At 49.4% G+C, this 21,415-nt stretch overlaps 1 protein-coding gene across 1 annotated transcript in view; it reads right to left on the reverse strand.

Moving 5' to 3' along the window:
* Nucleotides 1-21,415, reverse strand: part of LOC137454421 (zinc finger protein 850-like) — a 345,652-nt gene that overhangs the window by 321,209 nt on the left and 3,028 nt on the right. The window contains exon 3 of the mRNA XM_068164461.1: nt 4,201-4,207. Within this exon, the coding sequence (XP_068020562.1) occupies nt 4,201-4,207 (7 nt within the window). The remainder of the gene's footprint in view (nt 1-4,200; nt 4,208-21,415) is intronic.

The raw sequence follows: 21,415 nt of genomic DNA on the forward strand, positions 1-21,415 counted from the left end.
ACATGATCCCACACCCAACCATCCCCCTCCTTGTGGCCAGAGCCTGAGCAGATCAAAGTTTCATCCAATCCGTCTGGCAGATTTCTTACCAAGGCTCTGAGTGGAGAAACCTTCCTCAGAGGAGCTGCTGGCTCTGTCCTGGTGATCTGTGGAAGAGGTCCCTGCACATCATCATCCAATGACCCTGCTCAGGGCAGGGTTAAGCAGAGGAAGTCCCTCAAGGCCTGTGCCCATTTTGGCCTCATAACCAAGGGAGATACAGAGGCCATGGGACAGAAGGTGCAGGGAGCTGATGAAGAGAATGCACAGTGCTGGCCCAAGGGCTTGCCCTGAGGGATGCTGCTGGGAAGTGGCTGCCAGGAGGACTCTGCCCTGGTGACATTTGGGCTTGATCCACCCTTCACTCTCCCACCCAACACCTCATCCATTCCTTCAGTCCTGCTGTTACCAGTCTGGCTCTACAGAGACCATGGGAGACCATGGCAAACCCTTGGCTAAGGTCCAGGCACAAAACATCCCCTTCTTGCCCCTGTCCAAACAGGTTTGATGATCTCTCTCTTGTCCTTCAAGGGCCTGCAGATGGCTGCAGGAGTGTCTGACCTACCACTTTTAACCCAGCACCACAACTGTGCTGAGGGTGACCAGCCTGGAGTTTACCCCAGCCTCCTTCTTGGCCTTCCTGAAGATGACTTTCCCAAGGAGCCAGAACCTCTCTGATGGCTCTGTGCACATTTCAGGGCATGACCCAGGAAGGGTGATGTGAGCAGAGAGCAACATTAGCAATGAGCCTGTGCAGGACACCTGAGAGGAATCTCCCTGGGGCAGGGAGCTTTGTGCTGCAGTCACACACAGAAATGTCACAGAAACACAGGATGTGAGGGGCTGGAAGGAACCTCCAAAGAAGTCCAACCCCCTGCCAGAGCAGGACCATAGAATCTAATGCAAGATGCACAGGAAGGCATCCAGATGGGTCTGGAAAGTCTCCAGAGAAAGAGACTCCACAACCTCTCTGGGCAGCCTGTTCCAGTGCTCTGTGACCCTCACAGTGAAGAAATTCCTCCTCATGTTGAGGTGGAACCTCCTGTGCTGGAGTTTATATCCATTGCCCCTTGTCCCATCCCAGGGTGCAACTGAGCAGAGCCTGTCCCTGTCCCTTCCTTCCTGAACCTCAGGCCTCAGATATTTATAAATATTTATTAAATCCCCTCTCAGTCTCCTACTCTCCAGACCAAACAGCCCCAGGGCTCTCAGCCTCTCCTCACCAGGCAGTGCTGCAGTCCCTTCAGCATCCCTGTAGCCCTCCCTTGGACTGTCTCCAGCAGATCCCTGTCCCTCCTGAACTGGGGAGCCCAGAACTTGATGCAATATTCCAGGTGGGGCCTCATCAGGGTAGAGTAGAGGGGGAGAAGAATCTCCCTGGATGTGCTGGACACACTCCTCCTAATGCACCCCAGGACCCCATTGGCCTTCTTGGCCACCAGGGCACATTGCTGTCCCATGCAGAACTTGCTGTCCACCTACACTCCCAGGTCCTTCTCCAAGGGCTGCTCTCCAGATCACCTCCCAGCCTGTACTGCTGCAGTTCATTCTTCCTTCCCAGGAGCAGGACTCTGTTCTCATCCTTGTTGAACCTCATGAGGTTCCTCTCTGCCCAGCTCTCAGTCTGTCCAAGTCTGTGAATGGTTGCACAGCCTTCAGGGATCTCAGCCCAGCCTCCAAGTTTGGTATTGTCAGCAAACTTAGTGAGCAGACTCTGTCTGTCCACTCATCATTGATGAAGATATTGAACAGGACAGGACCCAGAACTGATCCCTGGGGGACTCCACTGGTTACAGCTCTCCAGCTGGACCTGGCACCATTGACCACCACTCTTTGGACTCTATTTTGTAACCAGTTCCTGATCCATCTCACTGTCTGCTCTTCCATCCCACACTTCGTGAGCTTACTGACAAGGATGTTATGTGAGACAGAGTCAAAAGCATTACTAAGGTCAAGGTAGACTACATCTACTGTCAGGGCTCTGCCAGGCATTGTGAACTCCTTTTGCACCTCAGGATGTTCATACAGTCTTTCCCTACCACTTACACAAGCTCTGCACTGCAGCAGCCTCTCAGAGGCTGGGAGGCTTCTCACCCCTCCACTGGCATGGCACCCCAGCAACAGCTGATGATGTTTGTGCTCACTCAGCTTCCTCTCACCCCACACACCATGTCCATGCTTGCATCTCATCTGTGCAATGCCAGCAGCCACTGCTGACCTCCTGAGCCTGTGACCTGCAACTGGGGGACAAAAAACTTCAAAAGTTGTGGTGAGAGACCAGTGTTGGAAATGGTGGTGGTGAGAGGATAATTCAGGATGGGTGCCCTGGGACAGCTTCCCCAGAGTGTGCAGTGAACAGAGACACAGATCAGAGCCTGCTCTGCTGCTCCTTCAGGCCTCTTGAAGGAGGCCTGTCTGTGTCAGGACACTGCTGTGTGCCCCACACCTGCACACTCACACTTGAGCTGTTCCCTGCTCTTGGCATGCCTGGGAAACTTTCTTGGGCCTGTTCTGGAGAGAAACTTTGGATGAAGGCCTAAGCCTTCAGACTCTGCCCTGAGCAGATCATCTGTCTTTGTGGAACTGCTCTTGGGGGCCAGCTCAATCAGAGTAGTTCCCATGGCCTGTCCCTGCCTGTGGTCACAGGACTGGCATGCAGCAGAACAATGACCAAGCTGCCACAGCACTCAGGCCTTGCACTGACCCAGGAGAGGGTGGAAGTGGAAAGGAAACAGCTCTGGAAGTCTAGGTGCTGGTGTTCCATGGCAGTGATTGGACATCCTCCTACCCCTAGTCTGCACAGGACCTGGCCCTGAAGCTCTGGAGAAGTCCTGGAGGAAGGATCTCAGGAAGGAAAAGGTTAATGAAAGGTTCTTTATTTTTCAACCTGTGGCCGGTTGACGTTGCCCCCTTAAGAAAGGGAACATGGTGGACGGAAGTTGGTAAACGGAAGGAATAGTCTAAACTAATTTCATTGGACGAGTGGGAGGAAGCACTTTTCTGAGCTGGGACTATACTGAGTTTCTCCAGCACCTTATCTTCAGTCTTGCTTCCGCCTTTCTACGGTGCGGCTGCTCTCTGTCCCTGTGCTGGGCTTTCTGCCAAGGCCCCGGCCTTGAAAACAAGATACCAGGCCTGTATACTAACTCCCTTCCAATTAACACAAACTGCTTCTAATTTTTTTTCCTCTCTTTTCTTTCTCTTTCTATCCCATTCTGGGGAAAGGGGGGGAGAGAGGGGAGAGCGGAGGTGGGGGACCCCTCTGCCGAGGGGGTCACTCTCATTTCTGTGTTACTCTGTTGTATATCTTTGTATATATTGTAGATATTGTAAATTTGTAAATATCTCCCTGCAAACCCTACATCGCTTTGTAAATATAGCTCCACTGCTTTGCTAATTCAGCTTGCGAGTTTTTTTTCCTTTCCCTTCAATTTTTTTTCCCTTTTACTTTACAAAGGGGGAAGGGAGGAGGCTTCTTGGCCTTACCCCTTCCATCCCACGACATTTTTTTTTTATTGGCGCCCAACGTGGGGCAGATAATTAGTTTAATTTATTACTTGATTGATTTAGTGTTTTCTAGCTGAATTAGCAAACATGAAGGTATTGTGGTTTGTGGAGCGATTATTCTTTTCAATTTTTGGGGCTCTGGTTTACAGGTATTGTTTGGGTTTGGTTTTGGATTACCTGGGTAAATATTTGGTGCGGACAATTTATATGTGGGTTATGTATAAAGTTAAATTATGGTATGGAAAATGTATTAATTTATTATGGCCAGTGAGATACAGGAATGTTACCTCCACCACTCTCCCAATTGAGATAAAGGGTTTTAAGATTCCGCCTGAGGAGACAGTAACTTTAGGTGATGCCTGGGATCCAAAAGTGATTTATTTGATGTGTATAAATCTGTTGCTGGTGATGGTAATCGCATATTTACTGTTCTCTTTACGGCGAGAGAGAAAGGTGTCCAGAGCTTGTTTTGTTATTAAAACTAGATCAAAAAGAAAATGCCATGGCTCTCGATCAGTCCCAGAGTCATCTAGTGACGAGGACTGTGGAGAACCCGTGTCAGTTAAAAAGAAGGCTAAAAAGTTAATTGGTAAAGCAGCTCTAAATGACTTTGCTGATTCTGGCAAGCAGCCAAGGGCATCGGCTGGTATCAACATGGCACCTACTCCTTCTCCCACTCCTTCTCCTTCTTCTTCTCCGTCGGCTAGTAATGGAGCAACGTCACTTCCACCCACTCCCTCAGTGGGACCGGAAGTCACTGCCCCAGCAGCTGATTTATGTCAGGACCTGTCAGCTTCCATTAAGGTGGCTGTAAATGCAAACACAGCTCCAGTCAAGATGGCTCCTTTAAAGACTAGAAGTGGAAAGGCCCAAGATGGAGAAGAAGAGGTGGAGACTGATCCTGGTGAGGGGCCCTCTACTCTAAAAGATCCTGCTCAGGAGGAAGAGAAGGTTTGTTTTAAAGATCTAGCTAACCTAGTGAGATCAAAGCAGGATAGAGATGAAGCTAGGAAGGCAGCTGGCAAAGGTGGTTCTCAGCTTAAAGAGATCCTTAGGAGAATGACAGCAGGATTTTACGGACAAAGAATTCAGGGAGATGAAGATGAAGATGATATTACGGACTGTTCTTCTCCAAGGGAGGAATTGAGAAATGTCCGTAAAGATTTCACCAGGGCAGATAAGGAGCCAGTTCTAGCTTGGCTTAGTAGGTGTTATGATACAGGTGCTTCAGCTCTAACAGTTGGAGACAAGTCAGCAGCTCAGTTAGGAACTCTCTCAAGGGACAATGGAATAGATAGACATCTAGGCGAAGCTCTCGGTAAGGTTAATCTGTGGATACGCCTTTTAATAGCGGTTGCCCTGAGATACCCTTCCCGAGATGATCTTCCCTGGAATCCTAAACCCTGGACTACCATAGATGAGGGAATTAAGCGCCTGAGAGAATTTGCTGTTAGAGAGCTACTCTATGGTGAACATGAAACTCTGAATCCTGATGACGTTCCTGTGGGTATTGGTCTTGCTAAAAAGATCATCAAACTTGCTCCTTCTAATTATGCAAACATTCTGGCAAGCAGAATTGTGTCAAGAAGTTATGGTGGAGCTTCTCCTACGGTTGGCCAATTCAGTGATCAAATGAGACAATTGGAGGATAGCATGACACGTGGTTCTTTGGTTTCGGCCATTAAAACTATGTCTGGTGATATTCAGAATTGCATAAGAGAGTTAAAAGATTCCATATACCAATTGGCACAGAAGGATAATTTCAATTCTTCCTCCAGGTGGGTACAAGTTTCATCTGTGAGGAATACACGTCCTCCAAGGAGGTCATTCCAGAACAGGACATTCCAAAACAGGTCATTCCAAAACAGACCACCAAGGCAATCACGTAGAACTATTTGGATAACTCTGCGTGATCAATTTGGTGAGAACATGAACCGCTGGGATGGCCAACCAACTTCTAATCTTTTCAGGAGACTGAGGGAATTGCAAAGTGGCAGAACCCGAGGTAGCAATACCAGAAGGGGTAGCTGTTACTTCCACAGTTCCCCAGAACGACTCTTATGGCTCCAACAGTGGCTCCAGTTATAACATGCAAAGTTATAACCCTGCAAACTATGTGCAATGCACATGTGCGCATGTTCCCCATAACTAGGGGTGCCCTGCCTCCCGCCAGGGGGAGGAGAGGGATAACAGAGATAATAGAATCTATTGGGATGTGTACATCCAGTGGCCTGGCACTTCACAATTTCGGAAGTACAGGGCCTTGGTTGACACAGGAGCTCAGTGCACCATAATACCATCAAATTATCAGGGATCAGAGTCTATAACTATTCTGGGAGTCACTGGTGGATCTCAAGAGTTAAGTAAGGTAGAGGTTAATATAAGTTTAACTGGTAAACAATGGAGGAAGCATACAGTTGTGACCGGACCTGATGCACCTTGTATTTTGGGAATTGATTTTCTGAGAGAAGGGCGTTTCAAGGACCCTAGAGGTTACAAATGGGCTTTTGGAGTAGCTTCAATAGAAATTGATGGACAAAAATTGAAGCTATCTGCCAGACCTGAACTTTCTGATGAATCTGCAGTTGTGGGACAACATAAGATACAGGACATTAAATTGCCGGTTGCTTCTCAGACTGTGCATCACAGACAATACAGAACCAACCGTGACTCTTTGTTGCCCATTCAGAGTCTGATTCGTCAGTTGGAGAGTCAGAAAGTCATCAGCAAAACTCATTCACCTTTCAACAGTCCAGTGTGGCCTGTGCGAAAGCAGAATGGAGACTGGTGTCTGACAGTAGACTACCGAGCCCTGAATGAAGTGACACCACCTATGAGTGCAGCAGTACCAGACATGATGGAACTACAGTATGAGCTGGAATCCAAAGAGGCCAAATGGTATGCTACCATAGACATTGCTAATGCATTTTTCTCTATTCCCATAGCAGAGGAATGCAGGCCTCAGTTTGCTTTCACCTGGAGAGGAATCCAGTACACTTTCAACAGACTGCCAATGGGCTGGATCCACAGCTCAAGCATCTGTCATGCAGTGATCCACGATGCTCTGGAGAAAGGCGGTGCTCCAGAACACATCCAGTTCATCGATGATATCATCGTCTGGGGTAAAACTGCTGAGGAAGTCTTCGAGAAAGGTAACAAAATTATTGACATTCTTCTGAATGCAGGTTTTGCCATCAAAAGAGACAAGGTGAAAGGACCTACCACAGAGATTCAGTTTCTGGGAGTGCGGTGGCAAGATGGACGCCGACACATTCCAGTGGATGTGGTAAATAGAGTCTCTACCATGGCAAGTCCCACAAACAAACAAGAGACCCTACGTTTCTTGGGGATAGTGGGATTTTGGAGACTACACATTCCTGGATACAGTCAGATTGTGAAACCTCTGTATGATGTAACTCGAAAGAGAAACCATTTCCACTGGGGACCTGAACAACAAGCAGCCTTTGACCAGATAAAGCAAGAGGTAATTCAAGCAATGGGTCTGGGACCTGTCCGAGATGGTCCAGACATTAAGAACATTTTGTACACGGCTGCAAGTGACAATGGTCCAACCTGGTGCTTGTGGCAAAAAGCTCCAGGTGAGACACGTGGACGACCTCTTGGTTTCTGGAGTCGAGGTTACAGAGGTTCAGAGGCTAACTACACTCCAACAGAGAAAGAAATCTTAGCTGCCTATGAAGGAGTAAAAGCATCTTCTGAAGTGATTGGAACTGAATCACAACTTCTCTTAGCTCCCAGATTACCAGTTTTGAATTGGATGTTCAAAGGCAAAGGATCCACACCACATCATGCCACAGACTCAACCTGGTCCAAGTGGATGGCTCTGATAACACAGAGAGCTCGAATGGGAAATCTTGAAAGACCTGGTCTAGTGGAGGTGATCTCAAGTTGGCCTGAAGGCATCAACTGTGCTAAACCTCCAGAGGAGAAAGTAACTCGTGCTGAGGAAGCTCCTCCTTACAATGACCTTTCTGATGATGAAAAGAAATATGCTTTGTTCACAGACGGTTCCTGTCGTCTTGTTGGAAACAAGCGAAGGTGGAAGTCTGCAGTGTGGAGTCCAACACGCCGAGTTGCAGAAGCGAAAGATGGAGAAGGAGAATCCAGTCAGTTCGCAGAGGTAAAAGCTGTCCAGCTAGCTCTCGACGTGGCTGAACGTGAGAGATGGCCAAAGCTTTATCTCTACACCGACTCATGGATGGTAGCCAATGCTCTATGGGGTTGGCTAAAGAACTGGAAGAAGAGTGGTTGGCAGAGAAAAGGAAAACCCATTTGGGCAGCCAACCTGTGGCAGGACATTGCTGATCGAATCGAGAGAATTCCAGTGAAAGTGAGACACATCGATGCTCACATTCCTAAGAGCAAAGCTACTGAGGAACAGCAACACAACCATCAGGCAGATCTAGCTGCAAGAGTTTCTCAAGTAGACATGGACTCTAATCTTGATCTCGACTGGAAACACCGAGGTGAGATATTCTGAGCTCGGTGGGCTCACGATTCGTCAGGACATCAAGGCAGAGATGCAACATACCAATGGGCTCGTGACAGATCCATAGACATTTCCATGGATGTTATCACACAAGTCATCCATGACTGTGACATTTGTGCTGCTATTAAGCAGGCAAAACGACTTAAGCCCTTGTGGTATGGTGACAGATGGTCCAAGTACAAGTATGGTGAAGCTTGGCAGATTGACTACATCACTCTACCACGTTCTCGTTCTGGTAAGCAATACGTGCTTACTATGGTAGAGGCAAACACTGGATGGTTGGAAACTTATCCAGTTCCACATGCAACTGCACGCAACACCATTCTCGGTCTGGAGAGACAAATCCTGTGGAGACACGGAACTCCAGAGAGGATTGAGTCAGACAACGGAACTCATTTCAAGAACAACCTTGTAAAGAACTGGGCAAAAGAGCACGGTATTGAGTGGATATTCCACATTCCCTACTATGCACCAGCTTCAGGGAAGATTGAACGCTACAACGGTTTGTTGAAGACCACTCTCAAAGCCATGGGAGGTGGATCTTTGAAAAACTGGGAAAAACATTTAGCACAAGCAACCTGGCTGGTAAATAGTAGAGGTTCAGTGAACCGAGCTGGACCTGCACATTCAGATTTGCTACGGAAAGTAGAAGGTGATAGAGTTCCTGTTGTTAGAGAAAAGAATCTGTTAGGTAAAACTGTGTGGGTATTTTCACCCTCAGGAGAGGCTAAGCCTATCCGAGGGGTGGTTTCAGCTGAAGGTCCGGGTCACACTTATTGGGTAATGCAAGAGAATGGTGAAATTCAGTGTATTCCACAAAGAAATTTAACTTTAGCTGAAAGAGGTTAATTTCAAACTGCTGTACAGCTACATCGCGTCCAGAGGAAGAATCAACGAGGAATCTACGGTGCACGAACCCTGAGATCCCTGAGAGCCTTGAGTCAACTAAGAGACCCTGAGAATCCCTGTTTCCTTTTTCTTCGCTTCATCGGTGAAGAAATGAACTGTTTTCCATTTTTCTCATTTTCTGATTTTCTTGGACTTTTGAATCATCTGCATCTGAGCATAGCCGGAATGGACTATGAACTTTACTCACGAACTGTAAATATCGTTTTGGATTGGATGGACAGTATGAACAGCCAATGAAATTGTTTAGAAGGGGTGGACTGTGGCCGGTTGACGTTGCCCCCTTAAGAAAGGGAACATGGTGGACGGAAGTTGGTAAACGGAAGGAATAGTCTAAACTAATTTCATTGGTCGAGTGGGTGGAAGCACTTTTCTGAGCTGGGACTATACTGAGTTTCTCCAGCACCTTATCTTCAGTCTTGCTTCCGCCTTTCTACGGTGCGGCTGCTCTCTGTCCCTGTGCTGGGCTTTCTGCCAAGGCCCCGGCCTTGAAAACAAGATACCAGGCCTGTATACTAACTCCCTTCCAATTAACACAAACTGCTTCTAATTTTTTTTCCTCTCTTTTCTTTCTCTTTCTATCCCATTCTGGGGAAAGGGGGGGAGAGAGGGGAGAGCGGAGGTGGGGGACCCCTCTGCCGAGGGGGTCACTCTCATTTCTGTGTTACTCTGTTGTATATCTTTGTATATATTGTAGATATTGTAAATTTGTAAATATCTCCCTGCAAACCCTACATCGCTTTGTAAATATAGCTCCACTGCTTTGCTAATTCAGCTTGCGAGTTTTTTTTCCTTTCCCTTCAATTTTTTTTCCCTTTTACTTTACAAAGGGGGAAGGGAGGAGGCTTCTTGGCCTTACCCCTTCCATCCCACGACACAACCAAACAAAGAGCAGAGGTCCTGCTGCACAAACTCTTGGTCAGCAAAGCAGTGACTGTGTTACAAAAGGGATGACAGTATTATAAAGAGTAAAACACTACCACCAAAAAGTACAGAAGCCAGGCTGGTCCCGCACTGAGTGACATCAGAACTGTTCTGCAGCAGAGTTTATTGCTTCTGAAAGCATGCAGGGATCAGTTGGCTCAGGGCAGCCTTGAGCTCTTGGTTCCTCAGGCTGTAGATGAGAGGGTTCACTGCTGGAGGCACCACTGAGTACAGAACTGACACCATCAGATCCAGGGATCGGGAGGCGATGGAGGGAGGCTTCAGGTAGGCAAAGATGGCAGTGCTGATAAACAAGGAGACCACAGCCAGGTGAGGGAGGCAGGTGGCAAAGGCTTTGTGGCGTCCCTGCTGAGAGGGGATCCTCAGCACTGCCCTGAAGATCTGCACATAGGACACCACAATCAACACAAAACAGAGAAAAGCTAAAGAGATACTGAACACAATAAGCCAAAGTTCTCTGAGGTAGGATGTGGAGCAGGAGAGCTTGAGGATCTGGGGCACCTCACAAAAGAACTGTTTCAGAGCATTTCCCTGGCAGAGGGGCAGGGAAAATGTATTGGCTGTGTGCGGCAGAGCAGTGAGAAAGCCACAGCCCCAGGTAGCTGCTGCCAGGTGGCCACAAACTCTGCTGCCCAGGAGGGTCTCATAGTGCAGGGGTCTGCAGATGGCAATGTAGCGATCGTAGGACATGGTGGTGAGGAGATAAAACACTGCTGAAATCCAGAATAATACAAAGAAGACCTGAGCAACACATCCTGCATAGGAGATGTCTGTTGTGTCCCTTAGGGAACTGTCCATGGATTTTGGCACAGTGGTGGAGATGGCACCCAGGTCAGTGAGGGCGAGGTTGAGGAGGAAGAAGTACATGGGTGTGTGGAGGTGGTGGTCCCAGGCTATGGTGGTGATGATGAGGCCATTGCCCAGCAGGGCAGCCAGGTAGATGGCCAGGAAGAGGCAGAAGTGCAGGAGCTGCAGCTGCCTTGTGCCTGGGAATGGCAGGAGGAGGAAGTGGGTGATGGAGCTGCTGTTGGCCATCTGCTGCCTCTGGCCATGGAGACCTGTGCAAGGAGGGAAAGGCAGTGACAAGTTAGGGCTCACTTCTCTCAGCCTCAGTGTAACCTTCTCTCCCTGAGCTGCATGAGGAATGGATCAGCTCAGTCCCATAACTACCAACCCATGGCAGAGTTCATCACAGCTTCAAACACAGCAGGGACCCAGAGTTGCCATGAAGATTCCTCTCGTGTCAGAACAGAAAGTGGCCAAGAGCCCAATGACAGGGAACAAGAGTCACATTTTGGTGGGTTGAAAATTTCCCCATTATTAACTTTGCCACAGCAGCTCAGTCAGAAGCAAATGAAGCTGTAATGACAAGCAAGAGCTACACTCTACAATGGAATGCAATGAACAGGTACAAAACATACAGCAGTGACAATATTAGACAGGGATTTACAATTAGCAAACGACATGACCCCCCTCTGGTCAGAGACCAGGGCAGCTGTTCCACTGCCCCTAAACCCTATCCCCCTGTTCCAAGACAGAAAGAAGGAGTGAAGAGGCAAAAAAACCAACAGTGGGTTAGATTTAGCCAAGGCCAGCCAAAGCAGGTGATCTCTCCTGAGTGAAGCAAAACAGCTGAGATCAGAAGGGAAGAGAGAGAATTGTTATGGTACAGCTCCTCTGATTCCAGATATTTATCCAATGAATTTGTTTGGAATAATCTTTTCTTTTCCTTTTCACACCCAAGAGTGATCTCTTTATTTTGTTTCTACTTTTCTGCTCAAAATCTGTAACTAAATTTTAAAGGCATAGCCTAAAACCACCACACGCATGGAGAGGTGGAGAAAGAGGGAGCAGGCCTGCAGTGCTGCAGAGACAGTGAAGGGAAGAGAGAAAGGCAGAGGGGCTGGGGGTGAAGCCTTCTCCTTACCCAGCTCTGCTCACTGCTGCTCACAGGATGGAACTGAAGGGCTTTGGTCCTCCTTCTGTGTGTACTCTCTAGGAGACTTCAGCTGAGCATCAGCTGCTGAGATGGAGATGCCTCCAGGAGCTACAGCTGCAGTGTCCTGCACCCACAGCCTCACTGTGTCAGTGACTGCAGTGACTTCTCCTCCAGTGAGCTCTCAGTCATCCTCCAAGTCCTGGACACATTGAAGCTTGCTGCCTTCCTCATCTCCCTGAGATCCTCTGGCAGTGTCCTCAGCCCTTCTGTGCTGTGCAGAGGAGCTGCTCCTGGCCAGAGCTGTCTCTCTGCAGCGCTGCCTCCTTGCCAGCAACACCTTCCAGCCGAGGAGCCTGGCCTGGCTCAGCACAAAAGGACCATCGCAGGTATTTTAAAGGAGTCCTCTGGTGGCTTTGTTGCTGAGTCCATGAACCTCAGAGACTGAGAAGCTGATGAAACCTCTCCAGAAGTCAACATCAGATTCAAACACTGAAGTTTCTTCTACTTTTAATGGGTCCCAGTGAAGCATACTGGGAAAGGGTCCCCAGGGTCTGGTTAGAGCAGAAGGAAACACTGGATGCAAGGGAAGCTTCACTGGAGGCACTGAAGCATCTCCAGGCTGTGGTGAGAGCAGAGAACTGAGGCAGTGCTGACAGGTCAGGACAAGCAGCTAAAGGTGGCTCTGCTGCTGAGGAAACCTGGAGGGGTTTCATTGATCCAAAGGGCCAAGCCCTGACCCCCAGCCCCTGGCAAGGTAGATCCTGTCCCTCACTTCAGGGCTCAGGGCTCTGGTGGGGTCAGTGGGGAGTGTGGATGAGCAGTGAGCAGGGTAGGACCTTGTCAGGATTTGCTGTGGTTTGCTTGCAAAGAGACAACTCCTGCTGAAAAGGAATGAAATGTACCTTTAAAAGTACTTTTTATCAGATGCTTTGTGCAATACAAACCTCTCCAATTAGCTGCAGAAACCTTGGCAATAATGAGAGGTTCAGCAGTATTTTAATGAGCCCCATGGAGTATTTGGGGCTGATTACATCGTCCTTAGGTACTGCCAGGAGACTCTGCCAAGCTACTGCCAAGAAGCCTCTCAAGAAGTCCAAGGCAGAAGAAAACTCCAAAGTAACTTGAAGCGCTGATTGGCCTCACTGAGGCTTGTTACTGACAAAGGCTCCCCAGGGACTCATCAGAGCAGCTTGTTAGAGGCCAGGATTGCAGGGAGACAAAGGCAAAGTACAGGGCAGAAAAACTTGCCTTTGGTCTGTGAAGCAGAAAGGCCAAGCCCTGACCACTGCCCTTGGACTAGAAGAACCTCAAAGCCTCAAAGCAAAGTTTCTCCTCCCAGGCCTTGGTGGCAGAGGCAACTGCCAGAGCCAAGGGCACAAAGACCTTGGTCCTGTTGGGCCTCTCAGCCTTGCCAGAGCCCTTGGCCATCCCTACTGCAGCCTCTCTTACACTGTCCCATGCCTGCAGCTCTTTCCCTTCAATATCTGGGATGAATGCACAAACAGATTTTAGAAGATGAATTAAGTCTACACAGCCTCTGAAGTGCAAACCCAAACCAATGTCTTGTGACATTGAGGGTGCAGGATATTATGGGTATGAAATAGGCTGTTTCCTGTGTCCACCTTATGCAGGTGGACCCTCTGGACACAGGAGGTGTAGCTTTTGTGGCAGGAATAGAAGGCACCCAGCCTCCACTGCCACAGAAGGTGAAGGGAAAAGTCTTAACACAGCTGGTGACCAAACCAATGTCTTGTGACAAAGCCAAGAGATTCCAAAACAGGCAGTGAAAGGTGAGGAGAACTTCTCCTGGCTAGCTGATGGAAGGGAAAACTCAAGGTTCTCCAAACCAACAACAGGAAGAAGGGACTCAGAGAACTGGAAAAACTCAACAGCTAAGGCTGTGCAGTGTTGGTGGCCAAGAGAAAGGATGACACCAAGATGTGCTCAAGCACCAGCCCTCAGCAGAGGCCGCTTGATTCATACACATCATGGCTTATATATTTTTCTTTCTGTGTCCATGTGCCCTTTGTCCTTAAGTGATTGCTTTAGGCTTGGTGTCCAGGCACCTCTCTCTCCCTTTTGGTACCCTGGGGAGGTCTCTCTGTTTCTTCCTTTGTTGTTCACAGATCTTCTTTCCTGGAGTTGTTTACATTCCTGATTCAAGGGCAGAGCTCTGCTTAGTTCAAGGTTAAAGCTGCCCATGGCCACCTGCTTTATCTACAATTCCTCCTTTTTGCCCAGGGCTCATTCTCTTCTGCAGGGCCCTTTGCAGACATGAGAATGAACAGGGCACTGCCAACACCAGGATTAATCCAATCAGCAATACTCACAACCCAGTTTGTAATACTCTCATGTCTATGTTTAGAATGATCACTTCAGTGTGTACAACACAGACCATCACATTCTGCCCAGCCCTGACTGTGAGCTGATAACAAAGAACCAACAGCAGCTCGATTTTGCGGGCTGGCGTGGCTGACACTGTCCTCATCAGTGGCTCATTCAAGCAAGACTTTTGATGTTTCCTTGTCTTGTTTTGCAACCCAAGATGCCAGTTCCCTTAGCTGAGCTGGTGCTTTGCTCTAGCAATTTGAAGCAAGATTATCCTGGCTGCTATGTGTTCAGCTTTGTTCTTCATACCTCCATGATCATCTCATTCAGCTGTTAGGCTAAGCCTGCATGGTGTTAAGGCAAAGGGAGTGTGGTTAAAGATCCTAGTACTAGATCAGCTCCAGCTCTATGCTGCAGGTACACACAGCTTTCTGCTTGTAAGGTCCCTGAAATATCTAATTCCTGAGGCTCTAATGGGGCCAAGAGCAAATTATCATCCCACATGTCCTGATGCTCAAAGCACCTCACTGTTGTGCTACAATTTAATCTTGACAGGCATTTAAACTCCAGGTTTGATTTAATGCATGCAGCAGTGCTGCCCAAATGTTTTGCTATCCCATGGAGTTAGTTGATGTGGGCTCAGGGTATTGTTTCCATTGATCATGCTCTGCAGTAGGCCAAACACAACAAGCAGAGACCTGCTGGACCCTGGCACCTGTGGAAACACAAGCCTAGCCATGGCCCCAGGCCACAAGATCCCAGGGGCCTTCTCTGTCAGGGGTCTGTAAATTGCAGACCTACACTAGGGCCTTTTCTGCCAAAGGATTGCTCACAGACTGCAATGACAAGAAATGAGTTACTATGGCAGGGTTCATACCACTCAGAGAGATGGTTAAATAATTCAGGGTATAGACAGCTTTCCATGGCCTGCTGTGTGGTGCCTCCCCCAACATTCCCTGTGGTGGTGAGAGAAAGTTCAGTTCTCCCCCACACACACAGAGAAACCACGGCTAACTCAGTTGGAGAAGCAAAAATGAATATAAGCTCTATTTACAATCAGGATGAGATGCAGTGAATATATATGCAGCATACAGGATTTACAATATATACAGAAATATACAGCAAAGAACATAACAGAGAAAACCTTTCCCTCCTCCAACAAGGAGGGTCTCCCCAACTATCCCCCCTTCTACCCATTCCTCCCTTTTGTCCCAGAAAGGGTTAGAGAGAGAAAAGGTAATTATCTAGGAGGAAATTCTGTTAGCTCAAAGCATATGCAAGAATTAGTTTCTTATCTGGTTAGTTGAAGGTCAGCACCTGCCAGCACAGACAGAGCACAGCTGTGCAGAGTGTTAGAGATGACTCCAGGTAAAAGTTTTTGGTAACAGTTTTATTGGAACTAAAAGATCATAAAAAGGTAATAAAAGGCAATAAAAGGCAAGCAAAGCAGCGTGCTGGGCTGGAGAGGGGACAAAACTCCACCTCCACAGCAGCCTTGCAATAGCTTTCTTCATCTTACATAGTTACATCATCTACATAAGCAAACTTATGCTAAATGGAAGGAAGGCATATGATAATGAGTCTTAGAATAGGTGGTCAAATCCCTTCTCCCTACATTCTGTGTGGTAAGGGTCAAAGCATCCACTTTCACACATGCTCAGTTGTGCAGGCTTCTTATCTGAAGAAAACAAACTCCTAGTTCTGAATGTTTATCTTTAAGACAGCTCCTTCTCAGCTGTGATGTCTCCAATTAACCAGACAGTGTCCTTGCAAGTCTGCAAGATATGTTTCTTTCCCTTTACTCTCAAAACAGGCCTCCCAAGATCCTGACCCTTAATCCCAGTGCACTCCAAGTCTTATCATTTTAACATAAATCACCAGTATATTCATCACACACTTCATGCAGAATCTGCTTGGTTCCCATATCTCACTGATCACAGAATGGGCTGGGCTGGAAGGGATCTCCAAAGGTTTTCCTGTCCAACCTTCCCAGGGACATCCTCAACTAGATCAGGTTACCCAGAGCCCTGTCAAGCCTCACCTTGAAGATCTCCAGGGATGGGACCCCAACCCCCTCCCTGGGCAACCTGTTCCAGTGTTCCACTACCCTCATGGTGCAGAACTTGTGCTGGCTCCTCCTTCCTGCACAATCCTGCTTTGTTCCCATCTCTCACCCATGTCTATGGATGTCCTTCCTCTCTGATCCATGGAAACACAGCAGCTTGTGTTCAGTGCTGTGCCCACTCCTCCTTTTGAGGCAAAGACCATGCCTGGAGCCACTCCCTCCTGAGCAGCTCTTTCTGCAACCTGTTTCCTTCCTCCCTGGGAAGCTGATCCTGCACCTGCAGTCCTATTCCAGAGGACTGGGAGAGCAGAGATCTTCACCATGGCCTTTTCTGCTTCACTTTCTCCTGAGCAAGGCAGAAAGCATCAGGCCAAGCTGTGCCAACCAGAGGCCCTTTCCTTTGCAGCATTGTTTCATTTGTGCCATTTCACATCTCCTTGGACCCAACTTGGAGCCTCTCACTGATCAGCCACAGTTGTATTTGGGAGCACTGCCCCAGGGGCACAGATTCCTGACCAGCTGAGGGGTAATCTTTTCCTGCCTTTACTGACACATCTCCAATACTTTCCCTTTCCTCCTGGTGCTGCCCACCCTGCGTGTTTGTTCCTTTTTATGGGATGGTGACAGCCTGGATGGATGCACACCCTGAGTGTTTTTCCCACAGAGGTGACTTGACTTCAGGCAGTCAATGTTTGCTAATCAGTTAGGTTTCATCTCTGGACACATTTGGAATGTCTCTTCTTTGGATCAGGAGCCTCTTCCATCCCCATCCTGTGCTTCTAATTCTGGGTTATCCTTAAGGGAAGTGTTCATCCACAAGCTCAACAGGAGCCACCAGTGTGCACTTGCAGCCCAGAGAGCCAAATGTATCCTGGGCTGCATCAAGAGCAAGAGAAATGTGGCCAGCAGGGCCAGGGAGGTGATTCTCCCACTCTGCTCCACCCTGATGAGACCACACCTGGAGCTCTGTGTCCAGTTCTGGAGCATCTGTTACAAGAAGGATCTGTAGGGGCTGGAAGGTGTCCAGAGAAGGGCCACGAGGATAAGCAGAGATCTGGAGCTGCTCTGCTATAAGGACAGACTGAGAGAGTTGGGGCTGTTCAGTCTGGAGAAGAGAAGCCTCCAAGGAGTCCTTCTTGTGGCCTTCCAGTATCTGAAAGAGGCTACAAGAAGGCAGGGGAGGGACTTTTTAGGGTGTTGGGTAGGGATAGGACTGGGGGAGAATGGAGCAAAACTAGAAGTGGGGAGATTCAGATTGGATGTTAGGAAGAAATTCTTCCCCATGAGGGTGGAGAGACTCTGGCACAGGTTGCCCAGGGAGGTGGTGGAAGTCTCATCCCTGGAGGGTTTGAAAGCCAGGCTGGATATTGCTGTGAGCAACCTGCTCTGGTGTGAGGTGTCCCTGCCCATGGCAGGGGGGTTGGAGCTGGATGATCCTTGAGGTCCCTTCCAACCCTGACAATTCTGTGATTCTCAGCATGTCCAAGAGGTATTATCAGGTATTGGAATTCCAGTGAATGCCCTCCCCCCTCCAGCCCTTCCTTAGGGTTCTCAGGGCAGTTGGTGCACCCCCAGCAGTTGCTCTCATCAGCTCTGTGTTGTGTTCTGTGTCCATCCAGAATGGACATTTGCTACCAAGGGCTTTCTTTCTAGATTCAGGTGATGAGATTTTCAGTTCCCTTTCTCCTTCTCTTCAGTCTGCTGTTCCTTCTCCTGCACTAGTGCCTGCTGGGACAGGATCCATGTGATTAAGAGGAACCCAGTGGCAATTTCTGGGGAGCCTCAGATTCACTGGAGGTGATCTGCACCATGCAATGTCCAGAGCAATGTGAACCCTACAGCACTCAAGGGAACAAATAGTTGGAGAGCAGGCCCATGGAGGGCCTGGGAGTTCTGGTGGGCAGCAAGTTCTGCATGGGACAGCAATGTGCCCTGGTGGCCAAGAAGGCCAATGGGATGCTGGGATGCATTTGGAAGAGTGTGGCCAGCAGATCCAGGGAGGTTCTCCTCCCCCTCTACTCTGCCCTGGGGAGGTCCCACCTGGAATATTGCATCCAGTTCTGGGCTCAAAAGGGACAGGGATCTGCTGCAGAGGCTGTGAGGATGCTCAAGGGACTGGAGTACTGCCTGATGAGGAGAGGATGAGAGTCCAGGGGCTGTTTAGTCTGTAGAAGAGAAGTCTGAGATGGTATCTGATCAATGCCTATCAATATGTGAGAGCTGGGGGTGAGGAAGCAAGAGGCAGGGACAGCCTCTGCTCACTTGAGCCCTGGGAGAGGATAAGGGGCAATGGATGGAAACTGCAGCACAGGAAGTTCCACTTCAACAGGTGTGGTGTGTTCACTATCATAGTATCATTCAGGGTTGGAAGGGACCACAAGGAGCATGTAGTTCCAACCCGCCTGCCATGGGCAGGGACACCCCACACTGGATCAGGCTGGCCTGAGCCTCATCCAGTCTGGTCTTAAACACCTCCAGGGACAGGGCCTCGACCACCTCCCTGGACAACCCATTCCAGGGCTTCACCACTCTCATGGTGAAGAACCTCCTCCTCACATCTAGCCCTAATCTCCCCACCTCCAGCTTCATTCCATTCCCCCTAGTCCTATCACTACCTGAGATCCTGAGAAGTCCTTCCCCAGCCTTCCTGTAGGCCCCCTTCAGATACTGGAAGGCCACAATTAGGTCACCTTGGAGCCTTCTCTTCTGCAGACTGAACAGCCCCAACTCCTTCAGTCTGTCCTCACAGGAGAGGTGCTCCAGCCCTCTGATCATCCTTGTGGCCCTTCTCTGGACACCTTCCAGCACCTCCAGATCCCTCTTGTAATAGGGGCTCCAGAACTGGACACAGTACTCCAGGTGGGGTCTCACCAGGGCTGAGTAGAGGGGGAGGATCACCTCCCTCAACCTGCTAGCCACACTTCTCCTGATGCAGCCCAGGAGCTGATTGGCTTTGCGGGCTGCAAGTGCACACTGAGAGCTCCTGTTGAGCTTCTTGTCCACCAGCACCCCCAAGTCTCTCTCCTCAGGGCTGCTTTCCAGCCAGTCACTGCCCAGCCTGGATTTGTGCCTGGGATTGCCTCGACCCAGATGCAGGACGCTGCACTTGCTGTGTTGATGGATTTGCTTTCGGGGGGCTGATGAGTTTCAGTCCTGTTTGTGCTGCTGATGGTGCTGGGTGTTAGCTTAGGGCAATGGCTCAGAGCTGTGCTGTCCACTGCTGGGCAGCTTGCTCTGGTTCCATCCAGAGCAATACAGGACACTCCCTAGGAAAACACTGTGAGATCTGCCCAGATACTGGATACTGAGGAGTGGCAGTGGGTGGGAGAGGGAAGGGGCAAATTCTTAGACTGGTGGCCACCTCTGGTGCTTTGGAATTTCAGCCCTGAGCAAGTGCAAAATCCTCCCCAGCTGGGGAAAGGTTTGGGAAAAGTCTGTTGTCAGCCTGGGAGTTCCTGAGAGACAGAAATCACTGCAATGTGCTTGGGCCTGGCCCATGCCTCTCGAGCCCTTCTCATCTCTGTGCCGAGGGCTCAGGGGCAAGAGAAGGTCTCTGGACCTACAGACAGTGCCACAGGCATGGCAGCTGTGTCAGAGAAGCAACCTGTGCCAGGATCAGCTGCCCCTCATAGTGAATGATGTTTATGACCAGGGTTGTGCCCCAAATATTACCAGAACATGCTTCTGTGTGTGTGACTCAAACCCCCTTTGTCCCCCCTCCCTTCTGGAGTTGGGGGGGGGGGGGACAGGACCTTGGCACCACTGAGTCCAGGACAACAATCTGCCTGGGCATGTTTCCACCCCTATGGCAAACAAGGCCCAGGCTACATGTTTGTTTACCCTGTTTACAGCGTGTGCTTATGGTTATTTGGCAGAGTATCAGTTGATTTGTTAATTATTGTGTTAGCAGTGGGTGCTGACTGGAGCAGTATTCTTTGGGGCAAATGGTAAATAGGAGTTGTTTGGTAAACAAGTGCCCCCCACGCTGGTGTCCGTGCCTATGCCTGCGTGCGTCTCTGTGCCGCTACGGTCCGCCTCGCCCGGGACTTGAAGCAGCTCCAGAAGGCCTCGCTGCACATTGCCACTGTTGCCCGGCTGGGGGCAGTGCCAAGGAGCGTGGGGTCAACTGCCGCATGAGCCATCGGCACGGGAGGAAACCATGGCAGCCCCTGTGCACCACCGCTCCTGAAGCGCTACAGCCCCCAGAGCGGGGAACCTTTGCCAGGTGCTGCGCTTCGTGGAGCCAGTGGCAAAAGCCTCTGAAGCTTCCCCTGGGAGGCTCCAGGACCTTTGTGCTCTGGGAGAAGCAGCAACCCTGCGGCACAGCCACGCGGTCGGTGCCGTTCTCTAGTTCCTCATGAGGGCACAGCCGTGCCGCGCTGTCAGGACTCTAAACACATCACCAAGGAAAGATTTCATGAGGTTCTCAACTCCTGAGGAAGCCAAACCTTTGCTTTATAGAATTTGGGTTCAGGTAGTGCTGAAACTGTCCTGGGTTGAGGGTTTGCTGGTCACTGACAAACCCCTCCCCCACTGCTTCTCCAATCAGTTGCAACTCTAAATTCTATAACTCATTTGGTTCCTCTGAAGTGCCCAGGCACAAACGTTCTGCAGAGGTGGTTCCACCAACCCAATACTGCTGCCTGTGAATAGAAACTAAATCCCCTGCTGCATAGTTTGTATATCAATAGACTACCAATATATCTATTAATTGATATCCTTGCTGCTCATTCCCGAGTGCACATCTACAACACTCCTGTAGGGAAAAAGAAGCCTACAAGGAAAGCAGCTGATCCTGCAAAGGACCAGGAGGGATCAGGGTTCCCATGGGAACAAGAGAAAGAGCCTGGGCTGCTGGCTTGGTTCTTATCTCTGGCTTTGGAAGATGGCCAAGGACAAACAGTGGATGAAACAAGCAGCAGGCCCCAGCAAGGCAAAGGAAATCTCTGCTTCTCTGTCCAGGGCTGTGTCTCAGCTGTGAAGGAACTGTCCCAGGAGTTCCATCAGCTCCAGAAGAAGCTTTTATTCCCCACCTGTACAGTCCTGTGTTTCAGCCATGAGAAGCAGCTGCTCCCCTGTCCAAGGGAGAGAATTAGGGAGGCACACAGCACAGCACACCCTCTGCTTTACTTGTGTGACCATGGGGAGGACATGAGGAAGTGGAAAGGAAAATCCA

This window comes from Melanerpes formicivorus, unplaced genomic scaffold, assembly GCF_026170545.1.
Source record: "Melanerpes formicivorus ecotype bairdi unplaced genomic scaffold, bMelFor1.0.p_v2 SCAF_80, whole genome shotgun sequence".
NCBI lineage: Eukaryota > Metazoa > Chordata > Aves > Piciformes > Picidae > Melanerpes > Melanerpes formicivorus.